The sequence below is a fragment of the Perca fluviatilis genome, chromosome 13, assembly GCF_010015445.1.
Source record: "Perca fluviatilis chromosome 13, GENO_Pfluv_1.0, whole genome shotgun sequence".
Taxonomy (NCBI): Eukaryota; Metazoa; Chordata; class Actinopteri; order Perciformes; family Percidae; genus Perca; species Perca fluviatilis.
The window spans coordinates 27044460-27069403 of NC_053124.1; the positions used below are offsets into that span (position 1 = coordinate 27044460).

The following is a 24944-nucleotide window of genomic DNA, read 5'->3' on the forward strand; positions in this document are numbered from 1 at the left end:
ACACTGGTCATAGAAAAACATATTGGTGACCTAAAGAGATTTACTTTAGATATTGAAATGAGAAATAAGACCGCAACACTAAAAATAATCTTGTATTCTTCTGCAGAATTACTGCAGCAAACATGGCAGAATAACCCGTCTATCAGTCAGAGCTCCGCTGTAACAGAGAGTGACACCTGCTGACTTTTGAATTCCAGTGTAATAGTCAACCCTTTCATCCATTACAGCACCATGAGTGTAAACATTCATAGCGTGTGAGCCCCAGAGGGATTCAAAACGCTTAATTCCAATCCCCTCTTTTCACCGAGGCTCCTCTTTCTTCTCTCCTTCAGCCTATAACTCTATCAGAGCCGGCAGTGCCAGAGCTGCAGTTTCCATAACAGACTGTATCCTTCTCATCCACACATGGCCTGGAGGGGGCCGGCTCTGAATCTCGCCAAACAGAGCGGGAGAAAAGGGGAAGGTCTGAATCGGCGCTATAGGGAGATGGATCACATGAAGGATTCAAAGCTGAGCTCAACGAAACCTTATTTGGGATGCTTAATTGATTTGGCAGCAGATCGTCTCTCTTTTGAAAAAGGGGAATTTTGAGTGGAAACTAGTTATTTAGCCAACAGGCCTCGATACTAAGAGGGAGGGGATTGTGCCTGTTGAACTCTTTCCTGTAAGCTGACTTGGCCTTCTAAGCTTTGCCATAAGGGGCTCTTGTCACTTTGTAATAATAGCAGGCTATTGTATGAGAATCAAATTGAATCTTTCATCATACTGAGCGATTCAAAACGTTTTTGCTGAGAGGGAGGAGTGTTGTCGCTGTTGGCTACCGTTGTCTGAAGCTGCAAGGAAATTCATTTTGGACAGAATGGATGAAGGGTGAAATGGGAAGTGGTCTTTAGAAACCACGAAGACTCGCTGGGCTGGAGTGGACAGTCTGCATGCACCAACACACACACATACATGCACACACACCTTGCATGGTAGCCAGGGGATTGCTGCCAATGAGGGCCTGGTTCATCCCTGTGCTTACTCCCATCATTGTGTTCCTGAAATGTGGATGGACCGCAAATTCAAACAAACGAAAAATTCACACATGTAGAGAAACAGGCGGCAGGCTAAGTGACGTAAACCCAACGTACTGATCGGTGACCTGACCGCTTCAAACTCTCAAGTCTTGTGTTTGATAGTGTTAATTGAGGCACCAGCAGCTTCTTGCATATCTTTTGTGCAGCACCTGCCATTTTCTACCTGTGTCAAAACTGCACGGCTTAGCTTGTGCACATAACAGCATTATTGCAGTAAAACTGGTGCGGCAGCAATCTGACATGTCTTCAACTGCTGAATACCATGGTGGAGGTGGTGGAGTGTTGACAGTTTTACTTATTCAAAAACAACTCTAGCACTCCAAAATGTGTGAAGAAAACTAATATAAATAGTCATAGTCATAGATGTAATTCAATGACAAACATGAAAAAAGTATTTTAGCCATATTTGTGCTTGGATACAGCAGAGTAAATATGACTTTCCCAAAGAATCACTCTTTTAAATTGAAAGAAAACATGTTTCTCTTTTTCATCTAGGGCTGTAACTAATGATGACTTGTAGCATCATTTTTTCAGTAGATTTTGTTCTTGTTTCCATTTTAAACAAATTGTATATCAGAATACAATACACATTTTTTTTATTGGCTCAGTCTGTCACTTAACCCCCCCCCCCCAAAACAATTCCAGTGCTGGTTCCATGGTATCAGAATTTTGGAGTCATCTTAGAAACATTAATTGGTCATGTGACAAGGGCTGGGAAGACTGGCAGAACAGGCAGCCAGGTGACAGTACTCATGACATCGCAATTGTCAGATTGACAGCACTCTAGCCCAATATACTGGGGGGCGGGGGGCAATCATATTTCAGGGGGGGCCGGTGCCACCCCTTGCCCACCTTCCAGCCTCGCCCCTGTCAACAGTTGAGTACCAAAAATATAAATTTTACAATCATACAAATTTAATAAAAGCAGAAGATTCTCACATTTGAGACTGGAAACTGGAGAGTGTTTGCTTTTGTTTTAATGACTTAAAAGACGGATATTTGTTCCTGCTGTACTCTCCCTCCCTCCCCCCCCCATCTTGTTACTCTAGTGGCCAAAGCAAATGAGCACATGTAAATATTAAATAAAAACCAAGTGTATCGTTTTTGATCTCGGATGAAAACGGCACTGACTGAAGATAAGCTATATATAAGATGTTTTTATGTATTTATTTAGATTAACACTCACCCGGTGTTGAGGCCGTGGGCCCCGAGGCTGGGAGGGGCGGGGCTAGCTGTGCAGTGAGGGGGCGGGGTCACAGAAGAAGAGGTGGAGCCTACTGCAGCCGAGCTGACGGGAGTCATGGGGCAGGATGCTGAAGAACTGGCAGCTGAGGGGAAGTGAAGAAGAGGGATATTGGTGCCATGTGGCAGGTTTGTTGTCGCTGTGCGGATGAGTTACAGCGTTATTAATGAATAAATACTTTGGTGACACAGTTCTTCATCAGGATCCTGAGCCTTTTGAGCATCTTCTTTAACTTCATTCACTACAGACTGGAGAGAGAAGTTTGCGACTTGAAAGTATTAGCCTCGGCTCAACGGGCCAATAAATTTCCAGCTGTGTTTGTTACCTGTCAGGCCATCTGTCATATCTGTGAAGCCTGGGATAGCTCACACTGTAGCCAAGGTCCATAAATCATAAGGACAAGTCATGACTCATGGAGGTAAACAACTCAAGATGGGACCAGTGCTTCCATGTTGTTGTCAACAAAACATCATTGTTTTCTATTTCAATCTTCCTCTCACAGAAATCATTTTTCTAAAGTCTTCAGTGTTTCATCAAACCAGCGAAAAGGCTCCGGCATTACAGAAATATCAACTTCTTCCAAATAACGTCAGGACCAGTTTAATCTTCCTGTGACTGACCTTAGGGTTCCGAAAACACAACGGGGAAGCGCTGCTCTAACCTTTAATAATTCATTGATGAGAACGTACACGGGCACAAACAGTAATTACAGCTCACCTGTTGTGCTGAGGCAGGTGGTGACCTGGGACAGACCCTGACTCGATATCTGGAGAGGGACAGAGGGAAAAGAGGAAATCAGAAAATACTTCCATCCATCTGTGAAACAAATATCAGGCCAACTTCTGAAATTACACCAAAAAAAAAATCAAAAAAATAGAAAAGTGGTAAAGTAAGAGTCAGTGGATGTATGGTGGACTGTACCATGTGCGGGCTGTAGCAGGGTGCTTTGTGTGTCACAACAGGCGAGGTCTGGCTGGGCAGGGGAGGGGTGGTGCTGCTGGAGGGGTTGATGCGTTTCTCTTTCTGCCTGCGGTTGCAGAACCACACACGAATCACCTCTTTCTCCATGTTGAGCTGCTCCGCCATGAGCAGGATCTCCTCCGAGGTAGGCTTCTGGTTCTGGGGAGGAAAACATCAGACTGATGAGTGAATGGACAGATGAGTAGATACTGAAACCCATGCAGGCTTCTGTAAGAAAAAAAGGAGTGATACTACTCGCCTAACCCTTTAAAGCGTTTAATTCAATAAAGCACTCAACTTGATGGCAATCCTTAAACCATTTCTTTTAACAATCATCGTTTAAAATCGTTTTTAAATCATCGTCTTTAACAATGTTCTGGTGTCAAAACGTCAAAAATCATAAAAAGCTTTGTTGTTTTTCAAATGTTTATATGCATGACTTTGACTTGGAACAGAGTATTTTCTACACTGTGCTATTGGTCATTTTAGTTGAGTAATAGATCTGAATATTACAAAAATGAATGCTTAGACTCGATTTTTAAATCCGCTACCTGCACCATTCTGTATAACTCAGATCTACAATAAATACCACACCTTTCAGATCTCAGTTAGAAATTCAAAATGCATTTTGATGTGATTTCACTAAATGCTATAGTATCATTTTGTGGATATGTCAGTCTCCCTGGGCTAGTCTATTTCATGAATGTATTAAGAGAACGCTCTATATTCACCACGTTCCACTTGCGGGATTGCCCTCGTTCTGAAGAAAATTCTCCCGGATGTCCCGTTCTCTTCCGCTTTCTCTATGTTGTAATTTTAAACTCCGGTCGACTTATGAGGACTAAACTGCTCCTCAGATCTCTGCAGGGTAAATCCAGACAGCTAGCTAGACTATCTGTCCAATCTGAGTTTTCTGTTGCACGACTAAAACAACATTTGAACGGGCACAAACAAGTTCCTTCCCGAGGCTATTTTGCAGCGGCACCGTGGCTCCGCTCGGCGCTTAATACCGCCCAAGACGATTGTGATTGGTTTCTAGAAATGTCGATAAACCAGAGCACGTTTTTCTCCCATCCCGGATCGCTATGTGGACTAGCCATACCCTCCTATGCAGAGCTGCGGAGGAAGGTCTGGCAATGCGAGACAACCCTGGACACACGGACAGATACAGTTTTGTATATGCTGGGTAAATAAGACAATCTCCTACCATGTGGAAGTTGCGCTCTAAGGCCACTCGCACGTTGGTCTCGATGCTGGTGCGTTTCTTCCTGCGTCGGCCGGATAGACCCTCGATGCCTAACATGGGGGAGGAGAGAGAAGACGGGCTGGGCAGCATGCTGTCCACTGCCATGGTTTCTGTTGGAGGGAGAGACACAGAGAGGAAAGAGAAAGAATTAAAGAGAGACATGAAGACATACATAGAAAACACAGAAAAATGCATGCAGTGAGAAACAAGTCTTTTTGAAGTAAAATAACTTTCACAGTTTTTTGCACTTAATTCATATGGTGAAAACCTTTTTAAAACATCACATTGATAACTTTAGACTTATAGTACTGGTGCTGACATACAGAATTGCTCAGAAGTACTCTGTCATTTGAATAGATTCAATTCTACATAAATGTCTGTATTATAAATATATCAAAATACCATATTATCAAATAATTAACTGTAATTCGTTAAGAAAAGAGACATTGAGAGTCTTTGGTTAACAATATTTCTAAAAATAACTATCCGTGCAATTTCTTTAAGAGCTTGGTTAAGTTTAAGAGGTAATTTCTAAAACTTTAAAGTCATGCAAAATGATTGATTGCAGGGAACAAACTCTGCTTTCTCGATGTTTCCCGGTGACAGACCAGTGTCCGCGGTCAATCAAGTTAAGGACACCTGCTCTGATAAGTTCTGGATGTTTACCTGCATCACTCAGCCACTTCTCGAGCAGTGGTTTCAGCTTGCACATGTTCTTAAAGCTCAGGTTGAGGGCTTCAAATCGAGAGATGGTGGTCTGGCTGAAGTCGTTGCCATACAGTTTGCCCATAGCAACGCCGACGTCTCCCTGACAGAGACAGATAAACAGTGTTAGAAATAGAGCTGAGACTCATTCATACACACACACACACACACACACACACACACACACACACACACACACACACACACACACTCTTCTCCCTCTTATCTGCCTTTTACCTGGGTGAATCCCAGCTTGATGCGTCGCTGTTTGAAGGTACGGGCAAACTGCTCCAGTTCCTCCAGGTCGCTGGGCTCTTCCCCCATGTGACCCCCATGAGCTCCGGGAGTCAAGCCGGATGTCAGCGAGGAAGCAATGGCGCTGCTGGACGCTGAGGTGGCTCCTATAGATGTCACAACACCGCCGCCGCTGCCGGTAGCAACTACAGAGCCACCGCTGCTTCCAACGACCACAACGTCACTGCTCTTCTCCCTCTGTAATGTCAGGAAGGTAGAAATCGTAAATAAGAAGCTTCATTCAATCCTTAACCCTGCAGGTGTTAATACTAATAGCTTACACTCTTTTATATCATGGCTTTTTCTTAACTGATGGTAGTGCTGTAGTTTTTTTATTATTGTAAATCACTTTGCAATTTTGTTAGTTATTATTATTATTATTATTATTATTTGTATTACTGCTAAAGTAAACAGAGCTGTCCAGGCATTTAAAAAAGCATTCTCTGAAAAAAAAATGTGTTATCACTTTACATGAATTGAAATAAACTGGTTAGTAAATACATATGAGGTGATCAGCTGAGAAACATTTATAAAAAAACAATAATTTGACCCTGGGTGCATTGACAAATTATACAGATTTGACAGGAATCATGCACAACAAACATGTTTTATTCTAAACAGGAGAAAAATACTATAAATGGAATATTTGGAGATAGAGTTTAACCTCGGCCTGCCACAACAAGATTACACACACAGTTTGTTAAAGCAGGAATTTGATCCTGCGAGCTTTGGGAGTATCAACTAATTGACCAGACATCATGCATCATGATACCTTCTGCTACACGCCTAATTTGCATTCATCGTTTCTGTGCATAAAATACATGAACAAGCAGGGAACACCTGCCGTTGTGTTTGACACGACTTCATCACGGCTTAATGAAAAATCTATAACGGCCCTTGGATGTGTGAGGACGCATTCATGCATTATGTTATAGAAGATCAAGGCTTAGGATGCAAGGTGAGCTATGTGAATATATCATCAAGATTCAAAATCACTGGACTCAGAGACAGCGTCTATTATGAAAAGAACCTGCGATAGAATATGTTTTGTGTAAAGCAGCTACCTCGACAGATTGTCGCAGCAGATATTCGCTGTCTATTAAAGTTGCATGAAAATAACTAGTCCCACCTGTCACGTAGTTATTTTGTGTAGTTTCCCAAGGTACCCCTTGCTCTTATTTTCTCTCCCTCCCATCTCTCACACACACACTCACACAAAGAGATTTTCTACCTGTGCTTGGAGTCCCAGGCGAGGTGGGGTTGTCAGTAGTCCCCCTGGGCTTTGCTGAGGTAGCTGAATCAGATTTGGTGTCGAGAGCAAACCTGTGAAAGGAAGAGCAAGCAATGAAAAAACCAAACAACCAATCAAATGATTAAATAAATAATAAAAGGAACCAGTAAAGCACTCGGGTAAGGAACAAAACAAAACAAACATGTCAACAACGAGTGATTTACTCTAAATTGAAACTAGAAATATTTAGTGAATTTCTGGTGGTTTGAAAATTCTTCAGAGTAACGGCTCTGTGGTTGCCAGTGTGTATTTTAATACAATCATCAGAACTGGAGAGCAGAAGTTGACTTCACCCTGCTGCGACTGCTGTGCCTGTGCTGGCTGAGACAGGAGGAACTGGGCAGGAGACTGGAGATGATGGCCCGGCATCAAAACCAGCTGCTGGAGCTGCAACAGCTGCTGGATGTCCTGCAACAAAGACACAGCTATGTTTTAATATACAGCACAAATAAACTGTCAATTGATGGCCAAAGATTAAAAAAAAAAAAAAAAAGTGTGTAAAGTGCAACTCACAGAGTTGCATTACTTCATTTCAATCAGTTGTTAATTGTAGAAATATTTTATTAACAAAATGTGTGTATGTGCTCGTTGCAAAAGAGCTGTGTTAGTCATTGAGGAAGTGGTTAAAAGTACTCCGGGTGACCTCGGATGCACAGAAAGTTAAGCTTAAGTCATAAAAATAGTTTAGGCTTTTATGGCATAGAGGTGCATTGTTTGAAGGTTGCGAAAACGGAAGAGGAAGTTGTACCACACTAGGCCCCGACCTTGGCATGTGTGTCTGTGAAGATACCAATTTCTGTCTAGAAACAAGAAAACACCCCACCTATGAGGATAAGATAAAAGCTTGAGGGAGAGAACAGATCAGAGCTCATAATTCGGAGGACAACTTGGTGGACCAGCTCTGACTTGATGTCCGATTGCTAGGGAAACTTAGTCTCTGTCTATGAACCCACAGCTGTGTTGTAACCTCTTATGCTGGACTCAGTAAACTTTGCTTAACTGAACTCTTCGTCTCAGATTGATCCTTGTGTTTTGGTAAACATTAAGTCAGATTAAAGAAGGCGCGGGAATTAGGTAATTGGAGTCAGATTTCTCAGGCCTTATTTTGGGCATGCATTTTGTCAATGTGATTGAGTAAAAAGGTACATGCTGTTCCTTAAAGCACTGTCTGTTCATACCTGGGCTGTGAGCTGGATTGGCTGCGACAGGGCCAGCTGCGGTGGAGGCGGGACAGTTTGTTCCTGTTTGGTTTGATGTTGCTGCTGTTGCTGATGGGATTGTGATTGGTTCTGCTGCTGCTGCTGGTGTTGCTGGTTGGCTTGATGCTGCGCGGCGGCGTGGGCAGCATGAGCGGCGTGGGCGGCGTTTGACTGCTGAACGGCGGCCGCCAGGAGCTGAGCCTGGGCCTGTTGGAGGAGCAGCTGCTGCTGGGCCGGGAGGAGAGCAGCAAGCTGGGGGGAGAGCAGGAGGAGGGAAAATGGGGGCGATGGCAATGAGGCGGGAGATAAAATTAGAACAGCGATGGCAAATGAGGTAAAGATGCAGGAAGGGGATGAAAGGTAGGAAAAGGACGAGAGAACGATCACGTAAAGGGAGAATAAGATGAAGTGGAGACATAAAAAAAAGTCAGGAGAGAGAACAAAGAGCAGTGTCAGCGAAGCATTCGAGGAATAAAGGTGTAGGCGAATCTGTAAAAGCATGACCGAGCAAGACAAGCAAGAAAATCCACTTAACTTAAAGAACATTCAGCTCAGGTATTTCTCTCTAATGGTAAACTGTACTCTCTGAGAGTTTCTACTTGTTGTGCAAGTTTATTCTTGTCCTTTAAAGGCACTTATGTACTTACACCGAATATTTTCCTTTGTGCTAGTGCACTCTGAAGTTAACATAAAGAACTAAATGAAGGGACTAGGGGTGGGGGGGGGACATTTTTTTTATTTTATTGTTGATACAAACTAAAAATGACCACTGATGTGGACATCTTGTGTCAACTTTTGTTTAAAAGTGACGTTTAAAGGATCAAATGGTCCTGGATTGTAGATTAAAACGCTACATTTTAAAGTTCTGTATATGCTGTGCTCAGTAGTCAGGTGCTTTATTTCCAAAGCAGTTTTCATATAAAGTCCAGAAAAGCGTCACTGATACACAGAATTAATTAACTGAACTTTCCTGCGTTAAAAATCTTTAAAAAACAGTTGGCCCAGAAGGGGGTATTCAAATCTGGTCTAAAGTGTGTTTGTGTGTGTGTGTGTGTGTGTGTGTGTGTGTGTGTGTGTGTGTGTGTTGTCGTCTCACCCCTGCTAGCTGACTTCCAGCCAGCATCAGCTGTGTGTGATGGTGTTGTTGCTGTTGTTGCTGCTGCTGTTGTTGTTGCTGTTGTTGTAGCTGTTGTTGTTGCTGTTGTTGTAGCTGTTGTTGCTGCTGCTGTTGTTGTTGTTGTTGTTGTTGTTGTTGTTGTAGCTGTTGGGAGGGAGTTGCAGGAGGAACGGTGCTATGGGTCATCTCAGCGCTCTGCTCGCTCTTTCCCTAAAGTAGATCACAAAGGCACATTTTCTGTTAGTAACTGCATTAATCCAAGGAAGGTTTTTAAAGGTCCCATGTGCAGAATTGGTGCAGAATTACAGCCACTAGAGCCAGTCCCACAATGAGCTTTCCTTAGTATGTGCCATTTCTGTGTCTGTAGCTATTGAGGAGGAGAGAGGGGGGTAAGGTGGTGGGTGGGGGTGTGGTCTTGACCAACTGCCACTTTGCTCGTTTGAAAGCCATGATGTCTCTCTCTCATGGGCGAGCCAAATTCTCTGGGTGGGCAAAGCAGAGAAAGGGGAGGTAACCTTGCTCCTTATGACCTCATAAGGAGAAGATTCCAGATCGGCCCATCTGAGCTTTCATTTTCTCAAAGGCAGAGCAGGATACCCAGGGCTCGGTTTACACCTATCACCATTTCTAGCCACTGGGGGACCATAGGCAGGCTGGGGGAACTCACATTAATGTTAAAAAAAAACTCATAAAGTGAAATTTTCATGCCATGGGACCTTTAAAGCAACTTTGCTGCATCACATTCATACTGTAATACACACTCTCAAAAGCTCAAAGCTAAGTACCGCCATTGTCAAGTACAGCCATTGTCGTCTACTACCGATAATCGGACTTCTGTGTTGTTTTGCTGGTGCACCCAAAAGTTTTCTAATCTCTGAAATCCTGAATGAAAACTGAATCCGCACAAAATCGAACTGCCGTTAAATGTGACAAGAAAATGCCAGGCATTCAACTCAAGATGGCCAAGTTTGAAAATCATGGGGTTGAAATGAAATACTGTTTTTACAGCCCAAATAAGATGAACAAATCCTCTTGAAAATCCCACAAGTCTGTCCCCAAAATGATACTTAGGAGGTAGACCAGTAACGCAAATCAAAAAAGATTCTTGTTCTTGTTGCCTTTTACATAACTGTGAGAAAATGTCAATCAACTTGTGCACACACATTAGTGATTAAAGCCAGTTTGACACATATTTCTTTTAGCCATTTTTCACGTGCAAACATAAAAATTTAGACTTCATCTCAAAGTACATTTCTGCCTTAATTCTTTGCATTTTGCTTTTCTCACACATATATATACTCAGGTCTTAAAACACTGAGAGAGATCAATGCAAAATGTAACAAACATTCAACAGAAACTTAACTTTAAGTAGCTGCATAACTATGAGTGCTGCAGAGCTAAAGTTGTAAACCAGTTTGGGACCTACTCTCACAAACATTCATAAAACCAGGGAACAGGTTTCTCAGAATGTAGAAGCATTAGACAAGACGGTCCAGATTGTGCAGGTGAAAAAGAAAAAAGACAAAGTCAAAGAAAATTCATTAGCGCTCCTTTGTTTTGTTTGACTTTGAGCGTCCATCTATTGCTGCTGATTTCCGATTCACAGGTTCAAGAGTTGTTCTGGTCACCCGTCCAGAAGGTCAATTCAATCCTCTTCGTTTTCATGGTGTCAGAAACATTCCAAAGCTGCTGACCTCTGACCTCTGGCTGTCGTTACCTGCTCACAGCCCTGTCATTACCCATCCATCACCGCTGCACTGTGCTGCATCTTTACGTCTATCACTCTCTGCCACCTCATTCCCATCTGTTCTTCGTTCCGCCTTTTTTCTCAGGGCTCTTTGCTTCTCAGAAAATATTGGGTGGGGACAAAGTTGCATGATTTGCATATTCAGTACTCTCACCTTGGACCCCAAAGCCATTAAACACACCACAGATGCATCCATTCCAAAATACATACCCGGCATGATATTCATTCAGTGAGCAGAATTATAAGCAAATATCTTTAGGTTGCCTACATTCAGAAGTCAGTACAGTAAAGTAAAAAAAATTTTAATGGCTCAGCTCTTCATAGCATCTATATACAACAACCCTGTCTCCTAAAATATGGTCGCGATTGTTGGTATTGAGGCTGCTGACAAACAATATTTAAGACAGGTTATGAGCTGGGATTTACCAAAACAACTCGTGCACGCGCACTACGCGCGCACACACACACACATACACACACAGATCGGGCTCACCTTGCTGCCAGCCGGTATGGGAGAGATGCTGAAGGGGCTTGTTTTCATCGGCTGGACCTGTAGCAGCACATACAAGTAACACAAATAAAATCACGCACATTCACAACATCAACACATTCGGATGAAACATCGGCCTGTAATCTGTGTCAACATGCTCCCAAGTGACTCACAGTTACTCTCACCCTACAGTGGACTGTGGAGAGGGGTTGGGTGTAAATGGGGTGACACCTAAAATCGCTTATTCGAACATCATCAACAACGAAAGTGGAGATCCACATAAAACCCAAATAACTATTGAGATATGTGGACGGAGTTCCCGAAGATTTTGCGAGTTAATTTTGTAAAGAAAACACTTCTACTGTACAGGAAGAGCTCTATCAAAAAAAAAAAACAAAAAGGATTTGTAGCTCATTACAGTAAATTTAAATATTGATGTTCACGTTCCAGTGGTGCCGCCAAGGGGGGGGGGGAACCATGATACAATTGCTGGACCCCCCATAAGTTGCATATGCATAATATGCAATATGCAAGCTGTATATTTCTTTTTTAAGGTGTGCCACCCCAAGATTTTCAGTAGCGTCATCTGGCTACCCCTATAAAAAATAATATGATTTGATACAGATATTGCTGCTATATGATAACTAATTATTGTATTGTTAAGAAAATCATGCTTAGAACTGTTTTGCTTCATTTTCTTTGTTAAACCATTTTCATCAAAACTGCTGTTTTAGTTTATTTGATTTCATTTACAGACAAAAGCCACACCTATTTTATTCATATTATGGGAGAGTCTATCATTAGTGTCAGTGTTAAGAATAAAAATACAAAACCAACCTGGTCATTAGGGCTGTTTCTGTCAGAGTCTGAAACACAAAGGGACCACCTATTAGACAGTGTGTGTGTGTGTGTGTGTGTGTGTGTTGCATAATTCTGATGATTAAGGGATGTAACATTCACTTGAAAACTTGAGAGGAAACTGCTCTCAGACACATTTCTGAAATATTTAAAATAAGATGATTGAACATGTGTAAATAAAATGTAATTATTGTTCATATCATGAAACATGTATTTGTATATGTGTACCTGAACTGTCCCCTGGATACTCAGCCCCAGGCTTCTCCTCCTCTGCTGCTTTAGACATCCTGATATCTGCAAGAAACACACACACACACAAACACATCAGAAAGAGTCATCATGAAAAAGATATAGGAGGTACAGATAGCGACGCTACGTAGTTAGAAAAAAAGCACAGGGTTGAAGGTGCAAATTCCTAGCTGACAGGAAAAACATATGAGCGACTACCGTCCAGGTGCCCTTGAGACATCTGACCACCATACTGTATGTCAGGAGAAGACTGTGGACACGCTGCTCCGACACACACACACACACACACACACACACACACACACACACACACACACACACACACGCTAATGCTGATAAATCCGACAATATCAGGAGATGAAACAGACAGGCACCCTGTTTGAATTGTATAAAATAAAAAATGCTGCATCATTTTATCAAAAAAGCAGTGGCAAACTGGAAAGAATTATGAAATGAATGCAAATAAAAAAACCTGTTGATGAATATTTTAAATACATTTGTGGTCGGCCAATAGTTGTGCAGTAATACATTTAATAATTTCATATTCCATTCGTTTAGGTTAACAAATTAAAATGGTAGATTCTTTTTTGTTAGATCTCCTTTGACAACTAGTTTTAGCAAAATAAAAATAACAGTGCAACAGAGCAGCTAAAAGTCAAACTAGATTTGATTTCTTCCAACGAGAATGTCAACATTTTTTTTTCTCGCATTTTCGTCAAATTCAGTAATTACTGTGTGAAAAGAAAACGTAAAAAACCTTGAAGTGCAGCTCTTGCATGAAACTACAGACACAAGACACAAAATCTTCTCTGCAGGATCAAAGAGCCGTGTTTTAAACATTTCTTTGCGCACTATTCCTGTCCTTGCACTCATCGGCTGCCTGTTATCTTTCACCATTCAGATACACAAACACAATCAATCACTGCTTCCTGAATGAGAGGTCAGTCCTACAGTTCTCTCTGTCTGAGTGGCTGGATGCTGGTGATTCTCGCTATTTGGCGGGTCAAAGTTCCACCGAGATCAATGCTGTCAGGAATTCAAAAGAATCGGGAGCGAATTCTGGTACGTCTGCAACAAATAGTGGCAAGCTATAACTATTTCACTACTAGAGTGCTCACCCTGAGTTGCTGTATCATTTTTTATTTGATTTATTTGACATATCAAATATATATTTATATATAACAGGTACATATACTGTATACAAGATACGCTGTGACAACTACATTATTCATTAAGAATGTTGAGGATTTCACAATAAAGATAACTTATCTGCCAGGAAGAAAAAAGATAGCAATACCAGTCACAGATGATTAAGGTAGAGGTTCTCAATCTTTTTTCAGCAAGGACCCCTTACAAGATAGAGAATATATGTCCCTTGGAATAATTTGACGTAGCCTATATATTTTTTTTTACACTTCTATAGCCTTTGTTATGTGAAAGAACAACACAAGATATTGTATTATCTATTTCCCACATGTATGTATAAACCTATAACAGGACTTGATTTGATCTCTACTGGAACTCCCCACTGCTGCCGTGTACAGAACATGTCATGAATCTACATGGCTCAATGTCTGTGGCCCTGTCTCTATTTAAATATCCATGTGAGTCCCTAACTAGGCCTGTAACAATCATTATATAATTGTCTAATCGCAATATTTTAAGTATATTTCAAGTAATCGCCATTTCTTTGTTTTACTGCAATTAATTGCTAACATTAGCTAAGGTCCTAAGGTGTAGGGCTGTTGATGGTTTTGTCAATTTTATGTTCATTGAAGAAAAACAACAACGTTTTATGATAATAAAGAGGCGTGGTTTACTTCATAGGCTGTGTACCTGTGTTATTACATTATCTGGGTCACATAACGGTTGTATGACCAAAAGATGCATCCTGGAATTCATTCAAAACTTGAATATGTTTGAGAAAGTAATACATAAATGAATATATATATATATATTTTTTTATTTGACTGAAAGAGACAATTACATTGTTAATCGCAATTATTTCTGAGACAATTCATTGTACGGCTCTATCCCTAACTAGCATAAAATAATTCTTAAAATACCGTGGCCCATTTTAGGACAACAAGAAGTGGAAATGATATTGCTGTTCGTCCTGTGATAACTTAGTTACTCCAGCATTGGGGATGAAACCCCATACGAGAGCTTGACTGAATAAAATCGGAAATACATCACTGTCAAGATAAAACAAAAAGTGTTCTTCTTAGTTCCTAAAAAGTTCAGGTTTGGAAGATACAGTCTAGATTTTTGTTTTGCTCTGCAGTGATGATGTGCGACCTTTATAAATTACTCCGGGCGATCATTTTACGTTTCCATTAAATGCGAGCCGCAAAGAGAAAACCCCTGCTCAGCAAAAACTTACTTGACCAACAAAACGGATGCTACCATGCTCTAATTTAGCTCTTTAAATGTAAACTTTATTGGCGCAGGATGTGGGACTGGGAGCTTTCCGTGGCAGATATCATGCTAACTACCCTCGCTGCACCTTCTGTTTGTGGCGACTTCTGGGATTGCAGCAGTAATTGGTCGAGGAAGAGCAACGCCAGAGGAACTGCTTACCTGAGCACCAGGCATTACTCAGCAGCACCGCCGGCGCCATCTTGGAGAAAACCCTCCCTTCACCCCCTGCACGACGCTCCTAACTACTGTCTTTCTTGTGCTTTTATAACTAATTTCCCCTCTTTAGCTCAGGGCTTTTGCAAGAAAGGGCTCATCTTTAGCACCAGCTCACCAAGAAAAGAGACAAATTAAAATGCGGTAAGAAAGAGCTCAAAATATATGCTGTGTGTGATTTGGTGCACACGTGTTGTCTGCATGAGGTTCACAAGTCTGACAGGAGGCTGTGAAAATAATCAAAGTACACCTGATAAAACCACAGCCAACATCCTCTACACTGCCCCTCTTCTTCCTCGCTATAATTACAACTACAGCTCCTGTCCTGCTGCTTCACTGCCTCCTGTATACCCTATGGAGCACACACGCGCACACACACACACACACACACACACACACACACACACACACACACACACACACACACACACACACACACACACACACACACACACACAGAAAACCCACATTGTGTGTATGATACAGGAAATGCGAGACAAAGAATGAATGAATGCTTGAAAACAAAAGAAGAAGGGCTCACTAGAAATATATATAAGCCTGGTGTGAGTGTGTGTGGTGTGTTTGTGTGTGGTAATCTTATCATCAGGGTCACAGACAAGTTCAAGGTGTGATGAGAGGAAGTGGCAAGGAAGGGCGGAGGGGGAGAAAGAGAGACAAAGAGAAAGAGATGGAGCGATGTAAGGATGCACGGAGAACATTTAGAATCTGAGGGAAAATAGGGAAAAATAAATATAAGAAAAAGTGAAAGAAAAAAAGACGAGCGACGGACATAAAAAAAACCCATTGTTTTGCAGTAGTTGGAAAAGTATGTGTACACTGAACATAGATGCACACTTTATCACACACTTCTCCTTTTCAGTTTAATGACATTATTCTTTTTTTCTTTTCTATATTACTGCACATTAATGTTGTAATTGCTCACCAAAAATTAAAAGGAGGAAAGAATTGTTCTTTGGTCAGTATGAGTAGAGAGTAGCAGATGACATCTTGTGATGTTTTTATTCATTAATTTATTGTGTATTGTATGTCAAAAGGTTTCATCAAAGAAGATCCCGGAAATTAATTTGGTATCGTAATGTCTTAACTGAGATAAAAAAAAAATGCATTTTTTAAAATCCACCTGCATTATTTTAATGAAAGGGGAAATTGTTTTATTATTTAAGGACTGAATGAGCCTTGTTAGTGGAGGGTTGCAGTTACATAACACAACCAGATGGTGGCAGCACCCACCTGGAAATGCTGAGCCAGAACCGCATGAGTGAGTGTGTGTGTGTGTGTGTGTGTGTGTGTGTGTGCGCGCGCTGTACCGGGCACATTACACAGTAATACGTTATCTGAATCCTTTCATAAAAAAAAAAAATCTTTCAGCAATAAATAGTTTTGAAGGTGTAAAAGTCTGCACTCACAGGTACGTTGAGAATTAAATACACACTGAAAATTAAACTCAAACTTTGAAACACACATTTCTCAGAAAAATCCAAGCCAATGTTTAGCAAATATTAAGTTATTAACGTTCCTCCATATTGAATAAGTAATACAGTAAGCTGTATTTTATATACACAGATGTTCTATATTTTTAGCTTAACAGACCTTAGAAATCAGTGTCTGTTACTACTCATGCCATTACTACTACCACGAACATTAGATCTACTGTAGTACTGCTGCGGTTATATATTTCCACTATTTAAAAAAAAAAGAAAACTATTTCTAAAATGTTGGATCCATTTCATTCAAACATGGGGTCAAAGAGGTCTACTACCATCGGGAGTCTGCACAGATGGTGTGAATCTATATATGCTACTGTAGTGGTATCCAATACAACTATTTTAAACTATTGTAAGCAAGCATTACAGCATATTGATGATTGAATGATTGGTTTCCTTTGTGGAGTATTGGGAAGACAGCTGCACTCATCACAATACTGATTTCACCAATGTATGCACACACACACACACACACACACACACACACACACACACACACACACACACACACACACGTTATTATTGCTCCTTCATCCTCTCAGCATATGAAGGGAGGATCCCATAAAATCATTTTATCACCCCCCCCCCCCGCCTCATCTCTGCCTGCCCATAACGCCTCAACTGCCCCTAACCCCTCTGGCCATGGGGCCTTTTAACCCCCCCCCCTCATCCATCCCAACCACCTCATATATGCTAACAAATCAAACACACCGAACCCCCAAATGTCACAGATGTCCAGTACACATGAAGTAGGTTGTATTTTCTCTGATTAGGATTTCAGACAAAACTGTTATTTCTACAAATGTGTGTTTGCCCACGATTCTTTAATTTGGACAATTTCTCTTCAAGTTACAGTGACGACCGTCCTAACACACTCTTCCACCCCGGGGCAGTTTGACAGCAGCCGCTTGTATGCAGACCCCCGTTCCTACTCATCCTATGAGTGCTAATAGCATAAAGAGAGAGAGAGAGAGAGAGGGCAGATGATGTATCTGTCTTCTGCAGTTGACATGGCCTGCATGTGTTTGGTGTGTGTGTTTGTGTGTGTGTGTGTGTGTGTGTGTGTGTTAGAGGGGTAAAAAAGGGGGTGCAGGGTCACTGTCAGGGAATTAGAAAAGGGGGAATGAGTGCAAGAGAGGGGGTGAGAGGGGGAAAGGATGGCTGGAGGGGTCCTAAACTCACCCCCGTCCCCTCCTCCTTTTTGCCCACCCACCCCGCCTCGGTCACGCCTGTCAGGGGCCGGTGACAGACGGCGCGTGGGTTTCTCTCTCTCTCTGTGTGTGTGTGTGTGTGTTTGAAGGGAGGGGGGGCGGGGTTGCCTGGCGCTGTTTGGCGTGTGGATGTCAGAGGTCAAGCACATGTTCTTGGCCACCTCACGCCTCGCAGTGACACACACACACACACACACACACACACACACACACACACACACACACACACACACACACACACACGCTGCGTGCCTTTCCCACCTGTCCCCAGTCACATTCACTACCAAACACACATGTCAACGAGAAAAACTGCTGTAATGAGAAGATAGTCAAAATCAGCTGTGAAACTGACACAAGAAACTAAAAGGACTAAACGCTGAAGTAGGCTATTTATCGTCTAACACTTTTTTGCATTATGTTTGGGGCTTCAACTAACAATTATTTTACTTTGTCGATTATTTTCTCCATTGATCTTTTAGTTTATAAAATGTAAAAAAAAAAATTGTTGTCTGACCCAACAGTCCAAAAACCTAAAGATATTCAATATGCTGTCATATAAGACAAAGAAAAGCAGCAAATACTCACATTTGAGAAGCTAAACCCAGAGAATATTTGGCACTTTTTGCCTGAAAAACAATTGAAATAATCACTGCAGCTCTAATTATGTTAGAGATATTACACAGTAAACCCGAACAGGACAGATTAAGCATAACTGGATTCTGTGATGTTGTATAAGCGGTTATGAGGCCAAAAAACTCTCAGTTAAGTTATGATTATAGGATGAACGATTAGGATTTGAATTCCTCTAAAACTTCAAACATGGCAGGATTTGTTAAAATTAAAAAGAGCTACCAGTTATCAACTCTTTAGCAGCATTTTGGTCTTGAATACCATAAACAAAGTTGCTTTAACTTCATGGTTATAAAGTCAAAGATTTAATATAAAAAATCGGAATGGTAAGTCTTTCAAAAGTTACACATTTGCATCTCTTTTTCTCCTGGTTTCAATTCAACCTCCTATTCCCCACAACACATCTGAGAAAAGGACAATGTGAAAACAAAGAGCAGAGCTGTGCATCTGAACACATTGGGCTGAATTTAATAAGAATGTATTCTGCTTTAGATAAGAAGAGAAAGATGCTGCATATATATAATATATATATATATATATATATATATATATATATATATATATATATATATATATATATATATATATATATATATATATATATATACGGTGGACTGTGTCTGCATTAAGTAACCATAGCATCCATATTGAATCCTTAAGCAGAGAAATTATACTTCCAAATGATGATATTCTACATTCTATACTGTAGGCGTTACACACAGCCATAGTTACTATTAAAAAGGTTTACAACTTGTTTGAGATGTTGATGTGGTTGAACGGCAAATTGTGCCTCAAAATATACGTTTTATACCACAGTACAAAAGAAGAGATAAAAAAAAATATGTATATATCTATATATAAAGAAGATATCATGAGAATGTTTCTTTTTCATATTAGCTTAGGTTGACACAAAACATGATGTGACCCATGGCCGTGTGAACATATTCACACAGTAAAACGTGTTAAATTGCACCGTCCTTAATCTGAAAACGAGACTATTGTTCCTAGTTTCTATAAAAGGTGAATACTGGGGATTTTGTTCTCCGTTTGAAGAGCTACAGTCGCTGCTCCTGGCTACGCACGCCTTCACCCCCGCACTGAAAAATGATCCACTCTATGTCCCAACCTGGTTTAATAAGTCCTTGCAGCAGAGAAACACACACAATATAAACCAAGTATTTTCGGATTGTTTGTGAGCATATTTGGCTACTGACACTGCAGTGAAAACACTACGAAACGGAAAGAACTGATGGTGTTAGTGTGAACAGGTAGCCTGTACAGGGAGCTCCCAGTTAACGCCAGCATGCTAGTTCACTTGATCCTCCTTCACATTTCCTATTAGCATCCTTCCTCCTTCACTTCGTCCCTCACCTCCTACCTCTCTTTGTCATCCGCTCGGCCCATTCTTGATTTATTCTGATCACTCATCTCCTCTTTTCCTCTTCTCTTCCTGAGCTATAATACGACCATCTCACTTCAACTTCTCTCTAACCTCCCCCCTTCCATTTCTACCTGTTTTCCTTCCCTTAATTCCTCCATTCCCAGCTCTCTCTCTCTCTCTCTCTCTCTCTCTCTCTCTCTTTGTCAAACGTAATCTCTAACATCCCGTCTCTCTCTCTCACATCCTCACCTTCTATAGTTTTTTTCATATTCTCTTTCATACATTTGGGTTCCATACAAATGTTGAGCTGCTGTGGAAACAGATGAACACATTGGTTGAGATAATTCTCATTATGTGGAACGTGTTTTTGTGGAGGAGAGCGAGTTAAGGGTCAGCAGACTGGTAACTAGCTCACCTTGACACTTGTTGTGGCTACACCACAGTGAGAGCAAACCACCTGCTGTCATGAACTAACGAGTCATTACAATTTAAACAACCGTACTGAAAGAGAAAGAAAAGAGAAAGGCGTGCTTAAGTAAAATACTGTTTACATGATAAAACAACTGTTATTGTCCAACTGGGGAAAGACATTGTTTATGCAATATCAGGGTGTGTGTGTGTGTGTGTGTGTGTGTGCGTGTATGCATTTTATGTTAAAGCTACAGGCTAAATTACACTGATAATCTTTACATTACTGTTTGCCCACAATTTCAATGTCGCAAATTCTGTACGTTTGCAGAATTTCAACGTGATATCATGACTTTGTGTAAACATACACGCCACTTTCCTAAAGCCAAGTGGCGTGTTATCTGTACGGATTTTGAGCTATCCACGTGTATGTCTACACGCTCTATACAGCGGACGGCAGTATGCAATGTCACGGCGTAAACATACACGCCGCGTGGCACTTTCTAAAGCCACGTGGCGTGTTATCGCGAGGCTACGTGTTATCGTGAAGCTACGGTTTAGGAAAAGAAGAACGGGGTTGGGTTTAGGAAAACAAAAAACGTGGAAAGGTAACATTGCACGCAGGACACAAAGTCACACACGGGACGCAATCCCCGCTCTCCTGGGTGAAAGTCCTGTGTTTTACCCATCCTCCACCCCGACTAACCTCCCTACGTGGACTTTCGCACCTTCATACTACTCGCTACGGCGTCAATTCACACGCAATCGCAAGGTAATGTAAGTCAATGGAGGCCAAACGTCTTGACAACACGCCAATAATGCCATACGAATTGCCGTGTCATACATACGCCACTTCATGAGATCAGTCTGAGAATTTAGTGTTATTTTGAGTAATTTATGAGACTTTGAGTCATGACTCTGCTTACTAATCTTAGCCTCTTCCTGTCTTACGAAAAGGCTTTTTTCGTTGCTTCAGTCTAATGCTACTTTTGCAGGATTAACTGTGGTTCTGCCATTAAGCTTCAACGTTGCGTTTGTATTGTATGACTAGAACTCTAATTTGCCTCCCTCTGTGTCTTTATCCCGTCATCCCCTCTCCATCTCTGCCTCCACCTTCCTCCCCCTCTCTCTCCTTCAGTAGTGGTCAGCCGCAGCGGTCACGGCACCACTGGACAGCGCTCTGCTAGCACAGGACACACAGACTCGTTGCCAGGCAACAGCAATGAAAGATCACTGTGTGCGCGTGTGTCCACACATGTGTGCACAAGTGTATGTACTGTATGTGTGTGTGTGTGTGTGAGTGCTTGTCTGCTCCTCACATGTTTGTGTGTGTGTACCTGTGAGAGTGTTAATCATTAAGAATAAACATGTTTCCCGGCCTGTAGCTGAGGCAAATAAAGTGCTGAATGCTAATGTCTCTCCACTCGTGTTTACACTTTACCAACCAGTATTAAAGGATTACTTTGGCTTTTCATTCAGGCAATATTCACGCCATAGTTGTCTGATAAGAACAAAGGTGAAACCAGCGTTACATTTGACATTGATTCAAAATCACCATACGCTAGTTTTACAGCTGGCAAAGCTAAAGATAAGGATATTTCTGTTTCATGAGGTTGTCAACGCGTTTCATGTCAATAAATAAGAAAGTGTTTTCTACAGAATGTCATTTATGTACGCCAACGCTGACTTTAAGGTAATGCTCTGGTTAAGAAGTTGATTCTTTTCATAAGTGACTTGTTTCATGCATCTACATACTGAGGAGCTGCATTTTAACGGCCTCTCAAGAGTGAATGAGTGACGTTGCGTGTATGAGTTTATGCACAACTGTGTTTTGTGCACACATGTAGCGTGTATGTGTGAGTCAGAGGGAGAGTGATTACATGAGTGTGAGTGTGTGTGTGTGTGTGTGTGTGTGCGCGCGGCTGTATGCGTGTGGTTCACCAGCATATGTGAGCGTGCACAAGGGCGAGCGCTTTCCGAATGTGTCTCTAGAGTGTTTATTATATCCGATACAGTACCTCTTTCTCGCACCACATATTTCTGTGCCGATCGATACTTCTGACTCCCGACAAGACAATAATCGCACCGCCCTCCCTCTCTCCTTCTCTCCACCATTATTACTGCCCTCCCCAAGGAGCGCAACGCAGGGACGGAGGGATGGAAACGGAGAAATAAAGGAAGGGAGGACAAGGGGAAGGAGGAAATGGCCACTGTGTGTTCCTTCCTTTTCCAGCGTCGGGGCGTAAAGATGGAGGGAGAAAATGAGTGGACGAGGGAGGAAGAGGGGAGATGGAAACACATGAGCAAGAGAGATGAAAAAAAAAAAAATAAACGAGCAGATGCTGGAAATTTAGGGATTTTCAGGGGGATAATGGTGGAGGCTGGGAGACATGACAAAGATGGTTTCAACGAGAGAAAACTAGGGTAAAGAGACAGAAAATGGCAGGAGGAGTGATGGAGAGAATGGAGCGAGGATGGTGATGGGACAGTAGGGAAGACACATGAGAGGAGGGAGAAAGAACAAATGAGGAAAGAAGATGAAAAAAATACACTAAGAAGTGACAAACAGGCAACAACAAAAAATGTAGGAATCTGTGGATAATGGCTGAAGGTGGAAAAAATAACGAGGTGTGCTGAAAAAGAGAATTAGAGGGAAAAATCCCCCCCCCCCTCCCAAAAAAAAGAAAGGCATGGGTGAATAGGAAGAGCAGGAGCGAGTGAATGGATGAGTAGAGGGATGCTGGGACAGTAGTGATGATCAGAGCAGAGGAAGGAAGTAACTGAGCAAAGAGAAACACAAATTTAGAACATGTGTGATAATGGCAAAGAGAAAAATAAAAATTGAAGACGAATGAAGTGGAAAAAAAAAAAAGACACTAAATGGTGTGGAGACAGACCGTCCTCGCAGGAAATAGCAGGATGGAAAAAGATAGTGACAATTGGACTAACAAAGACACACAGCCTCGCCTTGATGGTGTGTGAGTGATTGGATGAGGAGGGAGGGGGCAGACAAACAGACAAGAGTGGACAGAAAGATGACCGAAAAATGAGACCAGAGGGGCTCACAAAAAGAAAAGAGAAAAAGGTCAGATAATAGCCTCCGAGACACAAAACGTGCATCGTGAAATCCCAGTTTCATGTCTAAACTAACATGGATGTATCTGTAAAAAAAAAAAAAAAAAAAGACTCATTTGTAAATGATTGGAAATTGATGATTTGGAAATACTCCCTAAATCCTTCAATAGCTTTGGTGTTGATTAAAATGTTTAAATTGTGTGTACGGTATTTTAGTCTCAAAACATTTCGGCAAAAACAAAAAACAAAAAAACTAATCTGCTTGAAATAGTAACAGAACTATAAACAGGAAAACATAGAGAGAAAAACTGGTTTACATTCTTGATTTGGAGTTCAGATCCTTTCTGAGTCCAAATCTTGCAGCCTCATTTTCAGCTTGGCCACATTTATTCAACGGTGGGGCTGGAAGGATCATATAAGTCCAGGGATGGCAGGATTTCCTCCACCCATGGAAGATCATATTATCCTTCAATTTGGAGTTATAAGGTTGTGATGTGACTGCAGGAATATTTATGTTCAGACTGTTCGGATTCGGGGGTACGAATCCCAGTGCTAAAAACAAAGCTTTTTCTTTCTGTTTTTTTTGTGACACCTCGAATTCTGAGACAGGATCTGATCTATCTTTCTTCAGAAGCAAAAAAAGGTATGCTCTACAAGTGCAAACGAATGAATGAATGAATGAATGAATGAATGAATGAGGTGTGTTGAAACCAGCCCGCCGCCCTCTCCTCCAGCCACGGACCCCGGTGATCTATGGTGCGTGCTGCGAGCTGCTAGATGGTTAGGTTTACAGGTTTATCGATTGGACCCGACTTAAATTGGCTCCCCAATTAAACAGAGCGCTTATTTGACCTCTTTACCCCTTCCTGTCCTCTCCTTTCCTGTCCCGTTAAATAACCCCCCCCCCAACCCTCACCTCCATCTACTCCTTATTCTCCCCACCTCCCTCACATTGAGCTCCTCTCCATCGACACATCCATCTCTCTCTCAGCGTAATACCTCAAGTCCCATCCCCCCTCTTTCGGACGTTACCCCATCCCCATTTTCTGTTACCAGCAACCTACCCCCCTCTATTTAAACCCCTCTCTCTCTCCATCACCATATAGCGCTGCATTCGCTTCCTGCCGCCGTCCATTTCCCACCTTTTTCCCAAGATCTGATCGTTGCTCTGTTTCTCTTTGACACTTTCTCTCAGCCAATCCACCACTCTCTCCTTAAATAACAACAATGAATTATTAAGTGTATTTATTCAAAACACCATTAATTATAAAATAAAGGCAGCTTGTCAGTCTATTCGCTTTGGCTGACGCCGATCTCATCGGGATGGGTAGGGAAAAGAAGAAGAAGAAGAAGAAGAAGAAGAAGAAGAAGAGATTGGAGGTACAGGAAAGGTGCAGGGTGAGGTGGTTTGTGGTTTGGAAATGGGGGAGAGAAAAAGAAGAAGAGGGAGGTGAAAAAAAGGGGGGTTAGGAAATTGGTGTGGCTAGCGGAACAGCTCCCCTCCCTCCCCACCACCCCATCCCTCGCTCTCTCCTCACCCTCCCTTCCCCCCCTTCCCTTCCCCGCTCTGCTTTGTATTCTGCGGAGATGACAGGGGGAAAGCTTTATTGCTCTGAGTTTGT

General features: G+C 41.8%; 1 protein-coding gene across 2 annotated transcripts in view; it reads right to left on the reverse strand.

Annotated features, from left to right (window-relative positions):
- The window catches only part of LOC120572008 (POU domain, class 2, transcription factor 1), an 81347-nt gene that overhangs the window by 3676 nt on the left and 52727 nt on the right, over window positions 1-24944 (reverse strand). For both annotated transcript variants that reach the window (XM_039821189.1, XM_039821190.1), the window contains 14 exons: window positions 12458-12523; window positions 12209-12237; window positions 11375-11431; window positions 9114-9344; window positions 7997-8269; window positions 7112-7226; window positions 6759-6850; window positions 5471-5725; window positions 5195-5336; window positions 4490-4638; window positions 3244-3441; window positions 3040-3088; window positions 2266-2407; window positions 967-1040 (listed from right to left, as the gene is read on the reverse strand). In XM_039821189.1, coding sequence (XP_039677123.1) covers window positions 967-1040; window positions 2266-2407; window positions 3040-3088; window positions 3244-3441; window positions 4490-4638; window positions 5195-5336; window positions 5471-5725; window positions 6759-6850; window positions 7112-7226; window positions 7997-8269; window positions 9114-9344; window positions 11375-11431; window positions 12209-12237; window positions 12458-12523 — 1872 coding nt within the window. The remainder of the gene's footprint in view (window positions 1-966; window positions 1041-2265; window positions 2408-3039; window positions 3089-3243; window positions 3442-4489; window positions 4639-5194; window positions 5337-5470; window positions 5726-6758; window positions 6851-7111; window positions 7227-7996; window positions 8270-9113; window positions 9345-11374; window positions 11432-12208; window positions 12238-12457; window positions 12524-24944) is intronic.